Here is a 13,436-nt window from a genome sequence, read left to right as displayed (position 1 = left end):
TATAGGCCTAATATAGCCTATTCAAGAAGAGGGTCTCAAAGATGGCCAAGTTTTTTATTTTTTATTTTAAGTTTTATTGTGCTTTGTTGGTATAATGTCTGCTGGAATGTTCAGTGTTTTCTAATTGATTTTCTCTTTGAAAGCACAAAATAATAACTAGAACTGCAAGCAGTTATGACGGGGCCCAAGCCACCCACGCCAGTCGCCCCCGACGCCCCGGGGAGCGCGCAAAAGCGGAACCCAAAGCATGGCGGTGGGGAGGCAAACGTCGGTAAGTATCGAGAGGCACGAGCCGCGACGTCTGCGGTACGTCGCCGTTGTGGTCAACAGTTCACCTCCATGCATATACAGACTACCTTTAACAATGATATACAGATAGGATTGGAGATGAAAAGTTCAACTGACACGTTACCGCGATCAGCTTCGTGGGAAATTAAGAATTAATGCCATCGACATAACCAATTGCACTATGACAGACTCTCCACTTAGCAGCAACTTCAATGTTTAATTGCATGGTATCAGCGCCTATGAATGGTGTTGATTTTGGATTGAAAAAGTGAGAGAAAAGAGTTGAATTTGTCCACTGTGAAGGTTGTAGAATCTTTGTCAGGTGGGTTAAGAAGTTTGTTTATTGTAAAAAACCAGGGGAGCACGCAAAAGTAAAAACCAAAACCTAACGGTAGGAGGCAAACATCAGTAAATATTGAGAAGTGTGAGCTATAAGGTCTGTGGTACATTCCCATTGCAAATATGTCATTAACATTGAGTAAAAGGGCCAAAACACGTCTACGTTGATTATAACGCCCCCTAATGGCCGATCTTCGCCAAATTTAGTAGAGAGCCTCAGAGCGGCATGTCGAACGAGCATCACAAGTTTCATGTTGATTGCATTTACTGTGGCAGAGATATTGCAATTTAAATGCATTGAGTTATTGGCCAAAACAAATAAACGTTGCTAATTCACTACATCTTTACAATGGGATTGACTCATTCAAATATGCAATAATTAAGATCAGTTTATATGATGGACCATCAATAAAAAAAACGTATACCTTGATGAAGGGTCTCTTTACCTAAATTATAAAGCCAACATATTTTCTCACTTCCTCCAGCTGTGCCAATACTTTGGTGTATTTGACCCAGAATAAATAATTGCAGATTTATTGCCAATAAACTGATTGATCAGCTATTTGTTCAGCTCAAACATATTAGTATAATTGTTGTAATTATGATTATCGTTACAGAATAAAAACAGCAACATTCAAGGAAAAAAAAAAAACAACAAAATCAAAATCAAAAAGCTGCATAAAAATGACACGTAACAGAAGTGAGACAGTAACCTCTTCAGTTTGAAATAAGATGACTCACACACGACAGCGCTGACATGTAGTGAGCTTTTTCCTGCTTTGGTAAATAATTATCCACAAAAATGGTTTTATGTGAGATTTAACATTGTAATGGAACTTACTGGAATGTTTTTGGCTTCCTACATGTTGTATAAAGAATCATATACTCCCCCATCAAAGGATGCATGACTCTGAGCTGTGAACAGTTCAATCAGAGAATCAAAGAGGGATTTCTCTTGCACACATGGTTTGATTTTACAGGTCTGGAGAGGTAAACCTATACAGTTTATCCAAACGTTAATTTTTGTGGAAGCGTTTTGTTTTTGTCTTGTGACCACATAGGCACATTCAGGCCCAGACCCTGCTCAGTACAAACGCCTTTCTTTCTTTCATAATGGTCTGTTGGTAGTTTTGATCATCTCTTCGAAATGAGCGTGTGAAAAGAAAAAGCATGCAGTCGACATCTCAAAGTGTTGTCTCTGATGTTAGATATGAATATCAGTTATAAATGATCACCGGAATATTTGTCAGATTGTATTAGTCTGACGTATGAACTGTTTGTTAACATCTTAGCAGAGATTTAGTTTAGTTTAGTTGCAGGAGAAAAGCTTTTTCAGAGTCCTCTCCCATTACAAAAGAGGGGAAGAAATACAACTAAAACATGATCATTTCTCAACAAAAAAAATAAAAACAAGCAATAAACAAACAAACAGGTAAACATACACACGATGTATAGATATATCAGGTAGTAATACACAGATAAAGCAAGAAAAAAGACAAGGCAAACAAAAATACAATCCTTTGAGCCAGACCAAAAATACAATCAACAAAATTATCCCAACATAAGAAACACGTTTTAAACTGTGAGCTGAAGGCTGGCAGAGATGTTACTGTTTTAGTGACATATTCAATGAATTCCACTGCAGTGGACCTCTATAGCTGGTAAAAAAAGAAAAAGAAAATAGATGTCTTGATGTACGACAAATTGGCAAATGGAAATCATTGTTTTGCCTAGTTGAGTACGAGTGAATATCTGAAGAAATATTAAAATATTGTGAAATGTATCTGGGAGCTCTTACCTGGAATTTATGAATTTAACCCTTTGTGTTGTCTTCCTATCGACTATTAACTTGTTGTCCTTGCAGGTCAAAATTGGTTTTGGCGCTTTTCCCGACATTTTTGTTGCTATTTTTGATGATTTTGTCACTTTTTTCAACGCTTTCTTTTATTCATTGTCAATAACCCTAATTTAAATGGCATTATACCTAACTGTTTAGTTAAAAAAAAGCAGAAATTATGATGACTAATAATTAAGATCGTAGGATGTTGATTGAATCACGGGATGGTTTATGTCAAAGTTTAGTCAGGATGCTGTTTTAAAACCATTTAAAAACATTTCAATGTTCCAATGCTATGACATTGAATAAAACACACAAAATTCTATGGAAATAATCATTCATTTTACCTGCGAAGAATGTTGTATGGCTTCCATACAACATGCATGCATCCAAGTTATTTTTTGGGCAACTTAGTTGTAAGAAACCCATATTTCTGATATAAAAAACTTTGAAAATGGGTCAAATTTAACCCGAGGACAACACAAGGGTTAAACATGAACGTGCGTGTCTGATGACAAGCTTTAAAGTGATGTAAACCTAACCATTTCCCGTGCTGATTAGCTGAACAGCCTCCGTGTCATGAGAACCGCCGTGCCGAGCACAGAGGAGGGGGAGGTGAAAGTCTATGGGGCTTTTGTCGTCTCTACGACTCCGTAAACCAGAGGCGGAGGATGAGAGAAACCGAGAGTGGCAGAGGTGAAGGAGTGGAGCGCTGATGAGTCAGGAGGAGAAGATATTGCATTTGTTTATGAAGAAAGAGTGAATGAATGAGTGTTTCTGTTCTGAATTTGAAACACATCATCTCCTGGTTCAAATGTGTTTTGGAAGCTTGTCATCATGGTACCTTATTAGTATTCACATGCGTTGGAATCTACAGCAGAACGTTTCATTGTGTTTGGGTGAATCTAACTAAAACACACATCTGTACGCTGGAAGATTTCAGCCTTCCTTCCAACAGTGCCAGCGTTTGTTTTCTGTCTTTCAGACTCCTCTTCTACTGAATACTACTGACATTCTTATTGTGCATTACATACTGTTCATATTGCAGACCTGTACAATATAAATATGTTATTTTCATATAGAATACCAATGATGCACCATTCCAATACAAAACACGAATATACAGTTTCTACTGCACCTGCATATAACCAGGCAGTATATATGATAGGTATGAATCAAATCAGAAAGAGAAAAGCTTTATTGTATTATTAATAATTATTTTTGCCAGTAAGCGCCAAACAACATTTTTACAGAATATGTATTTTATATAGAATACATACAATAAGAACATTTAAGAAAGACAAACATGTATACACAAATGATGTATATATATATATATATATATATATATATATATATATATATATATATAAAAAGCTATACAGTATAGTATAGTACTATATAGTATAGTAAGTGTAAAACACTAAAAGATATAATAGTGGTATACATATACAACACTACATACAACACTAAAGGATATATATATAAAGTTTACAAAACATATTTAAATATTTTATATTCAGTATATGTATATAAATTGTACAAGACTACTATATAAATATATATAAAAAGTGTACAACACTAAATATACATATATGTATATAACGTTTACAAAACATATAATAAAAGATTTATATATATATATATATATATATATATATATATATATATATATATATATATATATATATACACAGCATATATGTATACAACACTAAAATATATATAGTATACACTACAAATATATATAAATAAATGTATGTATATTTTAGTGTTTAGTGTTTTGTACACTACTAAAATAATTTCTAATCATTTCTCTCTAATTTAATGTTGTTAAATGTTGATTTCTCTGTTGTTCTTCTGTGTACAGAGAGTTCGGCACACAGGGACACAGAGAGTTGGACACACAGGGACACAGAGAGAGACATCGCTGGTGTCTTTCAGGTCTGGTCGTGTGCTGTGAGCCATTTCAGAAGATGGACTTTCAGAGAAGATGTCTGCATAGAATAATAAAAAAAGTATTGGGAAATAATGATATCTTTAACAAAGATGTTTTCATATACTGTAAATATATGTAATTAATAATAATTATTTTAAATTAAAATAACATGAGTCTGTATATGTACATATACTGTATATACTGTATATGTGTGTATATGTATACATATATATATATATATATATATATATATATATATATATATATATATATATATATATATATATACATACATAACATAAGTCTGAACTACATAACACATAATAATATATATATATATATATATATACACATACATATATATATATTAAAAAAAATATATATATATATATATATATAAAAAAATATATATACACATATATATATATATATATGTTCCATAACACACAATTTAAAACAAAAATAATACGATTATGTAAAAACATTTTTCAGTACAGTAATCAGCTCCATATAGTATGTCACATGTCAGCTGAATTTTGGGGAAACGTGTGTATAATATTTCCATGTGAAACATGGAGTTTGAACATTATACATCTACAACCCTTTCCTTAGTAGTAGTAGTAGTAGTAGTAGTTTGACAGTGTATATTACAAGACTTACACAGCAACCTTTACCATGAAATTCACTTTAAATTGACTATATATAACCAAACTATAATCCACTTATTGCAAGTAGAAATGTTTTCTGGGTACTACTTTACCCTACAAAATGTGTTGATGAACAATCTTAGGACCAGAAGCACTCAAAGTGGTGTTTCTCGACATGTCAGTGAGTAAAAGAACATTAAGTAAGGAGTTTGGTATGGCATGATCTGCAGTATTACATTTATTTTTCAGTATGATTATTCATTTGCTAAATCACTAAATCACACCGTTTTTGAGTCTCTTCCCTCGGCTGTACTCGTGTACTCTGTCACTTACAGAGGCTTGTGACTCACAAACATGGTGAAAAAAGAACATTTAGTTCACAAGAGTCACGTCACCCTTCCCTTCACCTCTTCCTCCTTCCTCCCTTCTTATCATCATTTCTTATTCCCCCCCTCCCCCTCTTTGCCTCTCTTCTGCGAGCTTGCTTTGAACAGAGGAAATCTGCACTTTTGCAGCAGCAACAGGCCAGGGATGGAGTGATTCACTGTATGTAGAGAGAGAGAGAGAGAGAGAGAGAGAGAGAGAGAGAGAGAGAGAGAGAGAGAGTTTTACACCTCCGCACTGTTTCCTTTCTCATCTGTTTTTCTGTTGTCGCCGTCTTGATCTGATTTGTGGCGTCTGTTCTCCTCTCGCCTGTCCCTCCGTCTGTCTTCTTCCTCTACTACTTGTTCATTGTTCCTGGGATGGATCTCAAGACTGTTGTGATCATCTCAACTATTTTACTCATCACTGCTGGTAAGTTCACATTATTTTTGGGACATATAGAATATAAAAAAAATAGGAGAAGCAGGCAAATAAACTGCTTTGGTATAATATTAGCCTTAACCCAACGAGATACTGGGCCTCAACTGCTCAGTCATACAATATTAAAGTGTAACTCTAGCAACAGTAGGCTACCACTTAAGACACAAACTTGAGCACAACACGACAGAAAACACAGAACATATTTTTAAATATAGCCACTACACAACAAATAAGACAAATATGAGAAAAAAAAAACAATATAGAATAATTTTCGCATGAAGAACTTTCGATTTCTGTCCAAGATATTTCCCAAGATATTTTTTGTTTTCAATATATATATTCTTGTTTTTTTTGGTTGTTTTGCTTGTTATTTAGTTTCTTACGTATATATTGTTATGTTTATTTTTTTGTTCATGTGTCATGAAATGTTTTAAAATTGTCTGATTTAACGTTGTTTTGGACCCCAGGAAGACTAGCTGGTCGTCTAGGCGTCAGCTAACGGGGATCCTTATAATAAACTAAACTAATATTTCCCAGAAAGTCAAAATGTCTCAACTTTAATGTGTGTCGCCTGACACACTGAAGAATGGCCAGTTATCTGTGCTAACTGTAGCGCAGCAGCTAACCGTAAACGCAGCCACTAACCGTAGCGCAACAGCAGTTAACCGTAGCGCAGCAGCAGCTAACCATAGCGCAGCAGCCTCAGGGCTGCTAGTCAAAGCTGACTTTGGTGTTGATTATGTAGTGAAATGTTTTGTCATTTGTGGCTGCCAGTTCTACTGACCAATGTCCTGTTTGGTTGTAAAATCATCTGAAGATGAAAATTGAATTTAAAAATAATATGAGTGATTTACATACTAGTAGTGCTCAGATTTGGAAATAAAGTAGATTTAGCGACAATTTAGAAAGGTGAAGTCTGCTGTTCACTGTTGTTTGAATTAACTCAACATGTGACATTTTATAATTAGTCAAGCTAACAAACATGTGCTTTTTGCTTCAAATGTTAGCGTACACTGGTGTATGCTAATAATAGCACTGTAGTATTTCTAAATCATTTCAAACTACGCAGTTAGTGCATTTTTTTGTGCCGACACAATGAGTGTTTCCATGTAGACTTTATGTCTCTGTTGAATTTATTTGCTGTCAGAGATGGCAGTGTTGTAGTCAAGACCGTCTAAACCGAGACCAGGCCATCACCGAGACCAGAGTGTATCGAGACCGAGACAAGACCAAGACCAGACCACTGCATGACACGATAACAAGGAGGAAATGCTAACCAGAGTCACTGCTCAAATTGATCTGAAAGATTGGCAGATTGATAACGTTAGCTAGCTAGCTATGCTAGCGTCACTTACACTTAGCTGAGACAGAGACAAGACCGAGACCGGGACCTTTAAAAAGTACTCAAGACCGATCTTGTGTACCACAACACTGAGAGACAGTCAGAGGCCTCTCAGCCACTCCAGCCTGCAGCAGAAACGTGTCCACTCAAAGGAAGAAAGGTTTTCCCACAGCCAATCAGTAGGTGGACTGATGACCTCATCATGGTCATGGCCTGTTGTTCTTGTACCAATGTCGCTCACTAGTATGACTCGCTCGCTCACCAAAATGGAGTCACCGTGACGGCGTTGATCACACCAATGCTCTGCCTGCCATGACGACTCCCACTGTCTGCTGTAGGAACGCTCTATCAACCCAGAGGACCGTAAACAATATTAAGGGCATAAATGACTCATTTGTGCATCAAATTTGCTGAGCGCAGTTTTTAGCTGAATGACTTTGTAACATAAATACTGTAACCCTACTCTCTGCAGACAGTTGTGGGCCCAGAGGAGAACATGAGAACTCTGCACAGTACTGTAAACCTCTAAAAGTTCAAACTCCTCGTGGAGAATATTTTATCATCTCACAGTTACTTTTCATACCGTGTTTCCCCCGTGTTTGTGTGTGAACAGCCGGGGAGAGCTCTGTGATATCTGTGGAACCCTAAAGGACTGATAGCGGCAGCATTATGATAGTTAGAACAAACACAAACATGGATCCTCCCAAGTATGGGAGGACCGAATCATCAATAATAGCCTACTTTATTACACGAAAGTCTATCATTATTTACTAGTGCTATTTAACATTAAATGAGAATTAATTTAGCTTGTTTGATGATTCCGTTTGTTAATTTGCTTATAATGCATTAGAATCGGCATCCACAAAATTGAGCCTTGATTTTTCACCGTAAATTGAAACACAAACACTGATTACTGTGTGATGAATCTATGCTGCAAAGTTTGGAACTGTGTTTGTTGGAATGCACAACTAAGACACCGCTGACGGGAATCAAACCTCAGATGTCTGTTTACCCACGACACCCAGAGAGTCAAATATCTAGTTTAGAAAAGCCACCAGCACACATGTACACATATGTGATTTTTTATATCTTTCAGACTGGGATTAAAACTGTGTGGATTCAACTGACTCTTGGTGGGCGGCCATCTGCCGCTGGCGGTTGGGACACAGAGACACTCATACAGATATACAGATATGGAGAAATATGATTCATAATAATTATAGCAGTTGGTATGATGAAGAGTGGCAATTATAGTAACAATAAATATAGTAGAACTATGACTAGAAATAATAGTTATATACTAGTAGCAGTACTAAACAGCACTGTCCTGTCTCTCTAGCATCTTTCTTTCCTCTGGGGATGCACACACTCTCCAAGAAACTAGTTGAGCTTGTATGTTGCCTGAGAGGCAGAAAGTACTGCATGTAAAATGTACCCGCTGTGAGTACATATACATACCGAAAGTAACTCAGAGGAGCAGATGCACACTTTTACTAGCTGAACAGCGATAGGACAATGTTGAGAGAAATTTTCCTGAATTAATCAAACTTAACTGTCAAATTCTGCCCAAAGGTCCAATGTAAAGTTCTGGTTTCACAGTGTAACAGTTGGGTTGGTGTCAACACGTGGACCCAGCAGGTTTGGACATCCAGGAGAATGGGGGCCTAATTAAATGAATACTGGTTTGATATTGATGTAGGCCAGAACAGAGATACTCCTCTTTTGGCGCAGTGTGTTGATCTGTGTTCTCCAAACTGTTAACTGATCTCTGTCCCCCTGCATCAGGCCAAACATCACTTGGGCAAAACACCAGTAAGACCCACAATGAGACCAGCACAACCCCCAGCCCCACCAGTCTCTACTCTTCAGCAGCCACTGCTGTCCCAAACTCTAACTCAAGCAGCCTGGGCCTCCTCACAATCACATGGAGCAGGACATGTGAAGGAGATGTGAACCTGAGCCTCTTCCATCCCTCCATCTCCTCCCTGCCCGTCTGTCACGGCAGTGAAAAAAACATCCGGAGTCTTTTTAAAAATGTTTGTGAGAACCAAAAAGGCTGTACAGACACGCCACACTGGCTCAAAGGCCAAAGCAACCGGAAATGTTATACCATCACAGCGAGCGAAGCAGTAGAGCAGCCCAACTATGAGACACTGAGGGTCCAATGCACAGGTGTGTCATTGTGGATGTGTGTGTGTGTGTGTCTTGTTGTGGTTTGACATTTTATACTCGGCAGCCTTTAGTTATTAAAACGTCGAGCAATGGATAATGTAGTACTTTAATGGCATAACGCCCACGTTTCCAAAATGGTTTGTTGATCTGCCGGACAAATGGGAAATGCAATTACTGTAATGGGAAATGACATTTCCACTAGTCACAATGCTTTTTCAACATATGGACATTCAATATAGATATCTGTAATTATTATTCTTTTTAGTGAAAAAGGAATTACTGATATCCATAATTAAATTTAATATATCTGTAAATCAGTCATTTCTACATGTGAAAATATATTTGTCAAAATTGTTTTACAAATATCTTAATTGTACATTTTTACTACGCTAGTGGAAACTAAATGGCTACTACACCCACGTGTGTGTGTGTGTTTGTGCATGCGTGCGTGTGTGTTTGTGTGTGTGTGTGCGTGCGTGCGTGCATGCGTGCATGTGTGTGTGTGTGTGCGTGCGTGCGTTCGCGCATGTGTGTGTGTGTGTGTGCGTGTGTAGATGTAGTCCAGGGACAGCTCCATGCCTACAAAGTGGTGACAGCTTTGCTCTGCTGCTTGTTCCTGCTCCTGATTCTGATCCGCTTCACCAGACCCACCGTCAAAGCCCTGCAGAAGAGATGTGAGTACACACACACACACACACACACACACACACGTTTGTGTGGAATCAGTACTTAGGGACCTAATACTGATCTGAAAACTCTGATATTTAGCGATTAGGTCTCGTCAGATTTAAGATTTAGCCAAGAAGGGCTGTTGTTTAAATCTGGGGTCATATGATAGAAGAAAAAAACTAACTTGATGTGTAAATCCAAGCCATGCCCCCAGATTTGCAATTCGTGAAATGGTTTTAAATCTGTACGCACTGACAAGGAAGACTAGATATATGAGAGGTACGATGCCCTGCAACATTCCCACTTCGAGTGAAATGTGTAATTCTTTGCGACATGAAAAGCGTCGTGTATATACAAGTCACTGCAGTAAAAAACCTCACCATGTTTCACAAAAACAGAGCCACGTAGAGTTGACTAGGACTTTAAGACTGAAAGAAAATCTCCAGCTGACAGTTCTCTGAATGATCCCTGCACTGTCTACATGCATGTTCAACGCTTTGGTTGCTGTGTTGGTTTTCAGTATCAGAGAGGAGGCAGAATCGCTGGGTCGGACCTACACAGAGTCACAGTGGTGAGTCACGAGCATGCACGCGCGCACGCGCACACACACACACACACACACACACACACACACACACACACGCACACACACACACACACACACACACACACACACTTTACATGGGGCTGCTGAGGGAAATAATAATTTGTACATGTACCAACATACATGTACTCATTAAAGGTAATCGTTAAAGTGCTCATATTATGCTTTTTGGCTTTTTCCCTTTCCTTTATTGTGTCATATATCTTTTTGTGCACGTTATAGATTTACAAAGTGAAAAATTCCAAAGTCCACCCCAAAGGCACTTACCATTTCCAACAGAAAACACTGTTCACAAACTGCTCCAAACAGCTCTATTGTAGTCCAGCCTTTACTTCAGAGACAAACGTGCGTCACTTTGTAACACACGTTATAATGCTCGTCTAGCTGCTAGCGTGGCACGCCCTCATACTCTGCTTCTGACTGGCTAGTAGTCCTTACCTAGGTACTGCACATGTGCGACTCCCAACAAAGATTGAACAGAAGTGTGACGCCTCACTCTGTAGCTAAAACAGAGAGCTCAACACACAGGGTGAAAAGAGGAGCTGCAGCAATGTGCAGTACAACAAAAATATGGTGTTTATTGAAAATTAAACCATGTAAACCTATTCTGATATAACCTCTAAATACAATTATGAACCTGAAAATGAGCATATCAGCACTTTAAAGGATAAGTGATTTCTACATTTGATTGTGTATGTATCCAGAGCCTGATCTATCTTCTTCGCTGTGCAGAGAGCTCCATTGTTGTCCACAAACTATTAAACACACATCAGTGAGCCACACTGTTCACTGTTCCTTCATCACTATCAACACACACACTTAACTTTATTCTGGCTCAAGCCCACACACACCATCATGCTGACACAAATACTCACTATAGCACCACATGGGGATTCATCCTCCGCTGAAAACAGTCCCCTCCTGATTTTTTGTTTGTTAAAAAAGGACACTGACCAACTGTGTTTAAAAAACAGAAACAAACAAAAAACTATCTATTTGTGAGCTGTTTTTAAAGATGAACATCTTCAGCAGGAACCAATTGGGAGAGCCGCAGACAGAGTAGGGAAGTCATTGAGAGACGGACGAACACATTGTTGGTCCGGGTCAGCACATGAGAGATTAGTTGACAATTAGAACAATATAGAATAACAGCAAATGTATCCTTTTTAAAGTTAGTCTGTCACCTGTCCATGTCTCTGTCTCAGTGTCTTACCATCGAGGAAAAACTGCAGTTAAAACCAATGACGCAGAAAAGAGACTCTCCTACCCTGGTAACACACACACACACACACACACACACACACACACACACACACACACACACACACACAAAAAACACACAAAACACATCAACCATACAGTCATATAGTGCTCCTCCAGTTGTTCTATTGGTTTAAATCCCTGTGTGTCGTCTAATCAGCTCTGGAGCGACTGGCAGTCAGTGACAGCAGAGAGCCTTCATCCAACAGGAACAGTGATTACAACTTCTAAAACGCCTGTTCTTCCTGCATCATCATCATCATCATCATCATCATCATCATCATCATCATCATCATCATCACCATCTTTAAATATGGGTCAAACATATGTGTTAATTTAACAGCACCTCTGTTTGTCCAGGTATAACTTCAAGACATTATTTAGGGTGGTGTAAAACTAATCATTCACCTCTTGCTATACCTGCATTTTTTGCATCACGTACTAAAACTTCAGCTATAACAGTCAGTATTTACGACCATCAATGTATAGTATCATATCTAAACTCAATTTAGCAGCCTTTTTATACATGAACTGGAAATGAGTGCAGAACAAATGATGTCAATCTGACTGAAGTTATACTAAGATGTGATATTTTAATGGAACCTTTAAGTAAAACCACTTATTGGCCACCATTACAGTACATTGTACTCATAGATTCGGCTTTTAGCAGTTAGCATTGGAGCTACTTACTTAACTTAGTTAAATGACCGCTGCTGGGCACAGTGGTTGGCCAACCCATTCTCACTTCCAACTTGTAAAATACTGACGCTTGGTCAGTGTCTCTCAGCGTCAGATACCGACGCAAACATCCCCCTTCAGCGTCTGATGGAACGCACCGGGCAGAGCATCAGCTCGACCACAGCGCTGTAAGATGACGTAGTATTAAAGTGCTCATATTATGCTTTTTGGCTTTTTCCCTTTCCTTTATTGTGTTATATATCGTTTTTGTGCATGTTATAGGTTTACAAAGTGAAAAAGACCAACGTCCACCCCCCAAAGGGACTTACCATCTCCAACAGAAAACACTGTTCACAAACTGCTCTATTGGAGTCCAGCCTTTACTTCCGTGACAAACATGTGTCACTTTGTAACACATGTGTATAATGCTCGCCTAGCTGCTAGCGTGGCACGCCCTCATACTCTGCTTCTGACTGGCTAGTAGTCCTTACCTAGCTACTGCGCATGTGTGACTCCCAACAAAGATGGAATAGAAGTGTGATGCCTCACTCTGTAGCTAAAACAGAGAGCTCAACACACAGGGTGAAAAGAGGAGCTGCAGCAATGTGCAGTACAACAAAAATATGGTGTTTTTTGTCAATTAAACCATGTAAACCTATTCTGATATAACGTCTAAATACAATTATGAACCTGAAAATGAGCATAATATGAGCACTTTAAGACATACAACGGTAGAGATTAGTATAAAAGACCAAAATGTCACTGAAACATACATCTTTTGACCCCACCCACGATCTTTTCCTAAACATAACTGTCTTGTATGTCCTGACCCAGAAGGTCAAAAACTGCTAACAAGA

At 38.2% G+C, this 13,436-nt stretch overlaps 1 protein-coding gene across 3 annotated transcripts; it reads left to right on the top strand.

Annotated features, from left to right (window-relative positions):
• Positions 1 to 5,573: 5,573 nt before the first annotated feature.
• LOC116045736 lies at positions 5,574 to 12,702 on the top strand. 3 transcript variants are annotated; one of them, XM_031293585.2, is made up of 6 exons: positions 5,584 to 5,845; positions 8,982 to 9,368; positions 9,917 to 10,042; positions 10,558 to 10,608; positions 11,847 to 11,912; positions 12,062 to 12,702. In XM_031293585.2, exons 1-6 carry the CDS (start codon positions 5,794 to 5,796, stop codon positions 12,130 to 12,132), a joined length of 753 nt encoding a protein of 250 aa, XP_031149445.1. In that variant the 5' UTR covers positions 5,584 to 5,793; the 3' UTR covers positions 12,133 to 12,702. The 3 variants fall into 3 exon arrangements, with proteins under 3 accessions (XP_031149447.1, XP_031149445.1, XP_031149446.1); XM_031293586.2 differs by having other exon boundaries at positions 5,589 to 5,845; positions 9,923 to 10,042; XM_031293587.2 differs by lacking the exon at positions 11,847 to 11,912 and having other exon boundaries at positions 5,574 to 5,845.
• The last annotated feature ends 734 nt before the right edge of the window (positions 12,703 to 13,436 follow it).

Source organism: Sander lucioperca, chromosome 4 (genome assembly GCF_008315115.2).
Source record: "Sander lucioperca isolate FBNREF2018 chromosome 4, SLUC_FBN_1.2, whole genome shotgun sequence".
NCBI classification, from domain to species: domain Eukaryota; kingdom Metazoa; phylum Chordata; class Actinopteri; order Perciformes; family Percidae; genus Sander; species Sander lucioperca.
This window is presented reverse-complemented; position numbering and strand designations above follow the sequence as displayed.